The 9,769-nt window shown below is 57.4% G+C and overlaps 1 protein-coding gene across 8 annotated transcripts in view; it reads right to left on the minus strand.

Moving 5' to 3' along the window:
• Positions 1-8,648, minus strand: part of COL16A1 (collagen type XVI alpha 1 chain) — a 53,550-nt gene extending 44,902 nt beyond the window's left edge. For 7 of the 8 annotated variants that reach the window (XR_009214469.1, XR_009214472.1, XR_009214471.1 and 4 more), the window contains exons 1-10: positions 8,461-8,648; positions 6,748-6,854; positions 4,685-4,759; positions 4,457-4,574; positions 3,112-3,235; positions 2,541-2,807; positions 1,858-1,938; positions 1,601-1,726; positions 726-779; positions 400-426 (exon numbers count right to left, since the gene is read on the minus strand). Coding sequence is in view for 1 of the 8 variants with exons in the window: in XM_032160040.2 (XP_032015931.1) it covers positions 400-426; positions 726-779; positions 1,601-1,726; positions 1,858-1,938; positions 2,541-2,807; positions 3,112-3,235; positions 4,457-4,574; positions 4,685-4,759; positions 6,748-6,820 (945 nt within the window). In the remaining 7 variants the exon portion in view is untranslated. Of the gene's footprint in view, positions 1-399; positions 427-725; positions 784-1,600; positions 1,727-1,857; positions 1,939-2,540; positions 2,808-3,111; positions 3,236-4,456; positions 4,575-4,684; positions 4,760-6,747; positions 6,855-8,460 lie in introns of those variants that run through there. The other variant, XR_009214473.1, reaches the window with a different exon arrangement.
• Positions 8,649-9,769: the final 1,121 nt, after the last annotated feature.

Raw genomic sequence — 9,769 nt, forward strand, 5'->3', positions numbered from 1 at the left:
AAACAAGCCTCACCCCTCATTTCCCACCCACCCAGCCCCACAGCCATTTTTCAGATGGGGAAACTGAAGCCCAGAGAGGAATAGCAATACGCCCCACGTCACACAGCATGCTGGGGCAGAGTACGGCCCAGAATCCAAGGGCACCATGGCTGAAGGCTGGACTCTCCCCATGATGCCCGTGGCCGTTTGCTGCCAATTCAGCAGGAGTGTCCTCCAGGGCTACCTACCCCCCAACCCAAGGAGAGGCAGTGGGCAGACAGGGCCCAGCATCAGGCCCTCAAGGAATGCCAGGAGCTGTGTAGTCAGCCAGGACCCCTATGCTGAGGATCCGTGCCCAAAGCCTGGTCCAAAGAGTTCATGCTGGCACCTCCCCTGCTGCCAGTCCACTGGGAGGCTTACCTCATCGGCTGCTGTCTCCCGATGGACCTGAGGAAAGGGCGGGGGGTGTGGGAATGGGCAGGGAGCTCAGGGGGCCGAGGACTGTTTCCAACACCCCTACCCCCAAACCAACAGGAGTGGGCACTCCAGAGAGTGCCAGGCACTGCGTCTGTCTCACCCCCATCCGTCCTTCTTGATCAGAGCTGGCACCTACATGTCCTAAGCTCTGTCCAGGAGGTGGGAAAGGTGGAGGAGAGTGGGAGTGGAGCACCTTATCCCTGGGGTTTACAGGGGCACAGAGGGCAGACTGAGGGCAGGTGGGCTCCTCCCCCCACCCCCACCTCTACCTTTGCTCCCCTTTCTGCCTTCTGGCTGATTCTTCCCGTCAGCTGGGTATCCACCTGGGCAAACAGAGCAAAGAGAAACCCTTGGGGAGGGGGAAGTTCTGGGGCCCAGGCTGGAAAGGGGCACCCAGGCAGGGGGCATGGGCCCCAGGTATCCCCTCAGCCTGGCATCTGGCACCTCCTGGGGCATCAAGGGCCTGCTCAGGCCCCTGTGGCTGCCCCAACAGGTCCCCCTCCTTCCCTCCCACCCACCCATGTGATGACAGAGCAAACAAGACCGTGCATCAATGGGATCCTGTGTTCCTGCATCCCAAGGCTGGGCAGGATGCCCGGGCAGGCAGGGAGAGTGCCCAGCCAGGGGGTGGGGCTAAGGGAGGAACCAGGCTTCCATGCCACCTCTAAAGAACCTGAGAGTGGGCAGGGCAGCTGGCCATGGTGCTGGGTGTAAAACCAGGCTGGCGCTGGCTGGCGCTGGGCCCAGGAGAGTGAGCCATCCCTGGGGGGAAGCAGTGTGACCTGACCTCTGATCCCAGGTATCTCTGTCCTGGAGAAACTGCCTTTGAGGGACAAGCCTGGTCCTGCCCTCATCAGAAGAGTCTGGATGGCATCCGCGAGGGTCTAGGCAGTGCCAGAGCTAGATGGTACCACTCTCAACACCCATAGGTGGGTGGGCACAGGGCCACCCAGTGGTGGCCAGTGGGCTGTCTCTGCCTCCCTGAATCATTTAGGGGTGGTGTACAAATAGGGAGGGCTTCCAGTGCCCCTCCTGCCCTGGGCCCATGGCCAACTGATCCTGGTGGCAGACGTCAGTCAGCTCAGGGGAGGGGTATCTAACTTGTGCCTGCCTGTGCTGGCATCCACCTGTCCTGCCCACCCACCTGGCTGTTTTGAGGCTCCTCCAGGCAGAAGCAGCGGGTGTAGACCTTGCCTTCAGACTGTGGATTGATCTCAACGAGCTCATTGCTCTGGGTGTCCCGGCGGGCCTTGGAGGTCTCTGGGGGGCACTGTTTGGTGGAAGAGCGGGGCTGGGGTCAGTACAGGAGCAGACTCCTCCTAAGACCTCCAGGCATCACCTTCTAGACCTTCATCTCCAGCACAGTGTGGCCCTGGGCAGCCCAAGGGCCGGGCCACTCACCCCTGCCGGTAAAATCTCACAGCAGCCCTCCTCCAGCACGAGCTCCGGGTCACAGTAGATGTGCACCTGCTGGAGGTCAAACTGCAGGGGACACACACATCAATTTCACTTCATTTTATCAAATAGCTCTGTGTCCTGGCCCCCCAGGAGGCACAGAGATGTCTCTGCCCCAGGATGTCACCTCAGGGTGTTTCCAGTCTGGCCTGGGAGACATCAAAAATAGAGCTGTCACCAAAGGCAGAACGAAACCGCGCGCACAGGAACGAGGGAGAGGAGGCCCAGAGGAACAAAAGAGGAGGAGGTTCCATTCATGCTGGGCTTTGAAGGGCTGGTAGCTACTCAGCGGATGAGTATGCAAGGAAAGGCATTCCAGATGGAGGTAACAGTGTAGGCAAAGGCACGGCAGTGTGAAAGCACGAGGTGAGCTGGATGGCTAGGATGGAATGGATCAGAGCAGAGCTGCACCGAGAGACGTAAAGGAAAATGGTGCTGCAGACACTTATAAGGACCAGATCATGAAGGGCCTTGAATGCTGGGTGAATATGTTTAGGCTGCATCTGGAGGGCAGCAGGAAAGCAGGGGAAGATTCTAAGCAGAAGGACTTGTTCCGATACAGATTCCAGGAAGCCCACTGAGGTTCCCAGAAGGCAAGAACAGAGGTCAGGGCCTGACCTAGCACTCACCAAGACAGGCTTGCCCTGCTCAGCATCCAAGCCTAGAAATACATGACCCACAGGCCTCATGGGTCGCCGGGGCCCCAGAGGCTGGGAGGAGGCTGAGCTGCAGTCCACGTGCACAGAGGCCACACGTCCAGCCACAGTCAGCATCAGCTTGTGCCAACGCAAGTCGAAGAGCTGGGGCACGGGGAAGATGCAGGACACAAAGTCGCCATCCTGGCCCTGGGCCCTGAGCTCCAGGCTCCGCTCTTGGCTGTTGATTTCCAGGGATACCTGGGTAGAATTTGGGAAGGGAAAGGACAGAGATTCAGAGCTCCAGAGTCACAGCACGGGCACATTCAGGGACCTCGAACTCATTTTGCAGGAGGGGAACTGAGGCCCAGAAAGAGAAGAAAGCTGGCTGGGGTCAAGGAGATATACATTCTGAAAGAATGAGGTAGGTACTGGTGGGCTGGGGAAGGCTTGAGGGTAGGCACAGGATGGAGCAGGGAGACCCCAGAAGTCCCAGGATGAAAGTTGGGCAGGACTGGTACTACCCAATGCCCTAAGAGGCAATCAGGGCACAGGGGAGGTTCACCTGTGGATACCCATTTGCATCGGTCACTTGAAACAGATACCACGTCTTCTGGTGGGTGTTTTTCTTCAGCAGTAGTGTCAGCACCAGGGCAAACTCCTCCGGGAGGCCCCGAGGGAATACTCGTCTGGAGATGCAGCAGGGAGGGTGCCCTGAGACTCCAGTGAGGACACAGTTGCTGCCCACCCTGGGCCCTCAGGACTGCTGAGCCTACCCAAGACATCCACAGGCACACATCTTCCATCATACACATTCGTTCACTCTCCACACCTTTACTGAGTGCCTTCCGCGAGCTAGGTGCGGGTCTGGCTGCTGGGAATAACAGTGGTGAAGGCCGGGTGCGGTGGCTCATGCCTGTAATCCCAGCACTTTGGGAGGCCGAGGTGGGCGGATCACTTGAGGCCAGGAGTTGGAGACCAGCCTGGGCAACATGGTGAAACATTGTCTCTACTAAAAATACAAAAATTCGCCAGGTGTGGTGGCAGGCACCTGTAATCCCAGCTACTTGGGAGGCTGAGGCAGGAGAACTGCTTGAACCCAGGAGGTGGAGGTTGCAGTAAGCCAAGATCACGCCACTGCACTCCAGCCTGGGCAACAGAGCAAGACTTGGTCTCAAAAAAAAACAAAAACAAAAACAAAAAAAACCCAACCAACCAACCAACCAAAAAACCCACATACACAGTGGTGAAAATACAGAGGCAGTGCCTGCGTTCATGGAGCCTTCAAGTCTGATGGGGGCATGGAGGCCATGAGCAAAGAAAGCCCAGAATAACTATTTCTCTATCGCATTGCAATTTGAATAAGTGCTTCCAATGAACCCAGAATACCCTGGGTGAATAACTGGACCTGGGGTGGAAGGAGAGATGCTGAAAAAAAAGATGGAAAGGGTTCAGCATGACTAGAGCAGCAAGAGATAAAAAAGAGCCTTTTGAGAGCTGAGGTTGAAGAGGCAAGCAGGAGCCAGACGAGGGCTTGTGGAAATTTGGACTTCACACACGTGGGTGCACACACTCATACGCATGTGCGTGCACACACACACATACACACACGCACATGACTCTTGTCAGGTTCCCGCCCACATCCTGTGTTCTCACAGTGCTCATAGGATGCAGACCTGTTCCCACCCACTGCTGGCCAGGGACAGGGGAAAGACAGAGGGTAGCTCTGCCAGGTACCACCTCTCAGCCCACCCTGCACGCCCAGGGTTGGAGACCAGGTTGACTCCTGGCAGGGGGTGGGATGAAATGACCCACAGAGAGGCCCCTGTGCTTAAGCCCCACGTCTGGAGTTGCTGAGGAGTGTGGCTGAGGTCAGTGTTGGTTCTCAGTGGTCACACGGATGCGTTTACCGCGTGGGCTGGCTCACGGGGGCCGCCCCCAGGCGCAGGATGAGAGGCCCCTTGGTGTTGCGGATCTTCTTGATGGCAGACATCTTCATGAGGCTGAGTCGGCGGATGAGGTTGAAGCCTTTGGGGGAGACATCAGGTGAAGAGCTCAGCTGAGCAGGTGGAGAGGGGTACAGATCGCTCTCAGAGGAAGGTCGCGGGGACGGCGCGATGAGATGGTTGGGTGCTCACCAGTCACGTTGGCTGGCAGGCTACTACTGTGTTCCAATTTGAGTCCTTCCTGCTGTGAAGGTGGGCATTGTGTACCTAGAAGAGAAGGGGCAGGGGGCATTAGGTGCACTCAGGCCAAGGTTGCTGCACGGCTGGAAGCTTGGGGAACCTGGGAGGGAGCAAGTTTATAGTCCTCACTCTGGACCATCAGCTAGATCCTGCCTTCTGACCCTGGCTCCCCAGGAAGCCTGGAGGCCCCCAACCCAGCATACAGTTGGGAGGACTGAGGTCCAGAGACTGAGGCCCAGGCCAAGGTCACTAAGTGAGCCAACGACAGAGCAGGCCCAGAACTCCAGGAACCCAAATCTCCCAACATCCAATCAGGAGCTAGGCCGGCAAGGCAGAGAATACACGAAGCTCTGGGTGGCTCTCAAGCACAGATGGAGTGGGGAGCTGTGTATTTACACATGTGCCCCCTCCATGACATACACCCAGGTGGGGGGCAGACGAGCTCTTCAGGGGTAAGGAAATGTCAGAATCATGCACACTGTGTGTCATGTACGATTATATGTACATGTCTGTACATGTGGGAGTTGCAGGTGCCCGTGCCACGAGGGATGACATGTGCAGCTGGCACATGTGTTCTCAGCAATAGGAACTTCCTACGTCCAAATCAGACAAGCAGGCCAGACACAAGTAGGAGCCAACAGAATGAATATTTACCTGAATAACCACCTTGTGAAACAGTGAGAAGAGACTGAGGGTCCGAGGGGACCACAAGCTCAAGGGTACCACCAGGGCCTTGGAGCTCCAGGAAGGGCATATTAATGGGTAAGGGCTCCCAGAGAAGGAGATCGCTTAATTCAGGTTTCCAAAGCCCTGAAAGAACAGGTGGGCAGCCATGGGCCTCCCTCACCCTGGGGCTGACTGAGCAGAAGTGTTGGGGGAGGTGCTACAGCAGGCAAGACAGAGGCCAGAATCAAAAAGGCCTTCTCATCAATGCAGAGGGATAGGTGGGAGAAGACAGTGAAGACAGCTCCTGGAAGCTGGCCTTGCACTCCCTGGCTAGACTGGCTGGCAGAAGGAATCCTGGGGCCCTGGGGCCCGGTCCCAATGACCCCACTGGACTCTCCCTCCCCCAGGTCTGGTCAGAAAGACCATCACTGTCTTCAGCATCACAGCAGCAATGGGTGACTCACCCCTTGGCAATGGGCCCAGATTCCTTACAGATGTTGAAATTCTCTGCCCCATTCCCCTCAGGGGACCCAGTGAGGGAGAGGAGAGCAAAGCTCACGCACACACAAGCAGAAACACATATGTGCACATACAAGGGGCAGGCGGCCACACTCAGCCCGGGTCCACAATCCCTTTCACCTCAGCTTCTTGGTTTTTCTGCTTTTCCTTGCTGGATTTGGGTCCTAGGAGTTCTGTTGCTGCTTGGTGAGGCAGCTGAGCTACTGAGCCCAGAGGGCACCCAGCAGGATCAGGCAAGTTGCCCGGTCAACTTCCCCTGGCTTTGGGCCCTGGAAAGCTGCACCCTCTGTCTCATCCAGAGTCTGGGCCTCGGGGAGGGCCTTTTATCAGAGATTCAGGGCCAGCCATGGAGGAGGAGAAGCACGTGAGCTAGAGGGATGGAGTCTCCACCATGAAAAGGATCAGCAGGACTTGGGGTTCTCTGGGGAGGCGGCATCCTTCTGCAGGGAGAGCTCACTGCCTGTTCCTCCCCACCCCACTGGTCCTACCAGCAATGTGTCCACAGGATTGGCTTACGTATTGGGGTGGGGGTTGTTCTTTTACACACAGAGACACAGGAGTACATACGAATGCACAGAGCCAGTCTGAGAGACAAACACAGAGATGCTCAGAGACATAAACACACGAAGACACGTGCACACACACTCTCCAGCTCACCGCACGCAGGTTCAAGGGTGCCAACACCTCAGACCACCCTGAGCCCAGCCCCTAGACTCTGCTATAACTGCCCACATGACCACACATACATGGTCACATATGTGCGAGGACCCCAGCAACCCAGGAAACCAGTTGCAGGCCTGTGATACTCTGACTGTCCTGTGTCATCTCACCTGTATTTGCCCCATGGCTGAAGGTAGCCCAAAGACCGAGCAGCCACAGGCCAGGAGCCCAGGATACCCACATCCTGGTCCAAAGAGGTCGGCTACAGCCACAGCACCTGAAAACCACAGAGACCGGGAAGGCGGATTTCTGAGTTCACACAGCACAACTCCACACGTGGGCAAGTCATGGCCAGCCCGTGGGGCCCAGGCACTGGTACTGGGGTGGCAGGAGGTCTGGCCAGGCATCAGTCTCTCTCAGAGGCCCAACCACAGGCCTTGGGCTAGGATTTGAGCAGAGGCGATATTCAAAATATTTAACCACCGGTATGGCACGGATACCAGCTTTCAGGCAAAGCAGAAAGCTGCCTACTGCACTGAAATAGTGTCCAGGCAGCATCTGGCTGTGCCAGTGGATACTTGCTGGATTGAGGAGAGGTCTAGAAGGTCTTAAAAGGCCAGAGAAGTTGGAGTAGTGATGAGGGCTTAAAGAAGAGGCTATTCTTCAAGACACATGGAAGTATTTCAATAGTCTAACACCTTGTGCACTGTCCTGGTATGTACACCAGCCTGATACCTTACTAGCTGCACCCAGCTCAGCCCAGGAAGCCCTGCCAGGCACCCACAGTGTCAGGGGCTGGTGACTGGGCTAAGATTGCGGGCCACAGGCTTCCACAGGGCTGTGTGGGGGCCAAGGAAGCTTTCCCCATAGGTACAGTGGGCAGGAGAGCAGGTCTCTAGGGCTCAGGACTTCATTGCTGGCCCCCGCCCCCCAGCTGATGGATGCTCGTCTTTTAGTTTTATTAAACCCTGATGGATGGGCCCGGATAAATCGATGCAGGCTCAGCAAGTGGCCAGCAGAGCCATACATCATCTGGCCTCCCCCAGGACAGGCAGCTCACATGCACAAACACAGAGACATGCATGTGTCAGCACAGCACATGCAGATGCACAGGTACATGTACATAAGGACACATATGTGGTACCAGTGTGCATGCAAAGCTATCTGCACACAGGCATGCTCACAGAAACATATGCTCGCTGATACACCCAGACACACCAGCTTGCATATACCTACATGCACACAGCCAGCCTATGACCACCCCTCCTGTAGGTCTTCCTGTTGGGAAGTTCTAATGCAAGTCTGACTGCATTCCTTCCAACTCTAATGGAATCCAATTTTCCTTCCCTCAATCATGGATAGGAAATGAAAACAGAAAGGACCCCTTACCCCAATACATTTGGAGATAGGACTCCAGCCCCCTTCTCCCTGGGACAGAACTGTGCCCCCAGCCTATTCATCCCCCATCCTAGTGATATACACATCCCAGCTCTCAAACCCTATCTTGGTCTTCCTCCTGCCAGCCAATAGAAGGGCTGCCAGCTGCAGCGCCATGTGGGTGCGTGTGGAGGCGTGGGGATGGAGGTGATCCTGTCCCCTTCTGGCTCCTAGTCTCTGGTCGCCACTCCTCAGGCTCCAGCCAGAGTGGAGGGCTACAAGGACAGAGCCAGAGAAGCTTCCAAAGAGACGGCTCACCCCAACACAGAGCCATAGATTTGGGTGCAGGGAGTCAGAACCGGGATGGAGTTTAGAGCTCATCTCGCTCTAGAGAAGACGACCAAGGCCCAGAGAGGGAATGCCACTTTCCCCAGGTCACACAGCAAGTCTGGCGGAAAGGCCTCTCAGCCCAGAGCCCTGAGGCCACCCACTGTATCCCCACTTACCGGTGGCCGGGGATCCCCCCACCTCACTGAGCAGTCCAGGCAGCAGCCGGAGGAAGCAGAGCCCAGGTTCCTCAGGTCCGCTGGGGGTTCTCCATCTCTCCCTGACGGTCACGGGTCCCCAGCTTCCCGGCGCTCGAGCTCTCCCGGCTGTCTGCTGCCCGGTGCACGCCTGCCGGGGACTGCCGGCCGCTCCGGGTGGGGGAAGAGAGGCGGTTCCAGGGGGCTGGGGGCCTGCCAGGGACACTAATGGAACACAGCTGGACGGGCCCGCCAGGGAGGAGGAGGAGGAGGGCCTAGAGGGGGCTCCAGCGGCAGCAGAGGCGGCTGGACTGCAGGGCGCACAGCCCCGCCCCGGGTCTGGCCGAGCTCCCAGGCCCGCCCCTCCTGCCTCACCGCCAGGTGAGCGAGCCTCGAGCTAGGCAGGACCCTGCGTGCCCAGAGCTGCCCTGGAAGGGGGCTCCTACGGGCCCTTTAAGAGCCAGGCCTGGAGTTTGAAGTGCCCCCCCCTTTCCATGTCCCTGGCTGGGCCCCCAGAAGGCTGCGGGGGCCGGGGGGGGGGGGCGGGGAGGGGACGGGGTGGAGGGAGAAGGGTAGAGACCCTCCTTCCAAGTGCGTGGCACCCGTGACGTGGCTGCCGCCCAAGCCAGCTTTTTCCAGTTCTTCTGCCTGACATTCCTAGTCAGTCTGTCCCTAGGTCTGTCTGTCCTGGGAGGAGGAGGGTGGGAGCCCCCTCCCTCCCCCGTGCTAAATTAACCCCCTCTGCTCTGGCCTGACTCCCAGGGAAGTGAGACTGAGGGAGTCCCCTTATTCCTCCTTACTCCATGAGACTGGAAGGGCTCAAATCCCTGGCCCCTGCTCTGGCTTTGCGGTTCCAAATGTGCTGTGTAACCACACTCCGTTTTCTCATCTGGAGGATGGGATCGTGACGCCTCATAGACCTTTGCTGTAAGCAGGAAATGGGCCAAGGGCTGGAAGCGCTTAGCACACGGTCTGGCACATAAGAGGAGCTCAGTAAATATTTGCTGCTATTATCGTTATTACTGTGATCCCTGGCAGGCGACGGGACTGGATTTCAAGCCTTTACACCAGCACTGGGGAGGGACCTGCTTTATATTCACGGTCCAAGGACGCAAGAGGAATTGAGCTGGGCTGGAAGATTGGAGCTCTGAGGAGGGAGGAGCTGGTCATGTTTCCAGTTCTGTCCAGAGGCAGGGCCGTTGACCAAGGTGAACTCCCCACCAAGGGTCTCCTTCCCCTGTAGACCGAAAGCAAATGTATTGGCACCAAGGCTGAGGATCCACAAAGTAGG

Source organism: Hylobates moloch, unplaced genomic scaffold (assembly GCF_009828535.3).
Source record: "Hylobates moloch isolate HMO894 unplaced genomic scaffold, HMol_V3 SCAFFOLD_8, whole genome shotgun sequence".
Classification (NCBI taxonomy): domain Eukaryota; kingdom Metazoa; phylum Chordata; class Mammalia; order Primates; family Hylobatidae; genus Hylobates; species Hylobates moloch.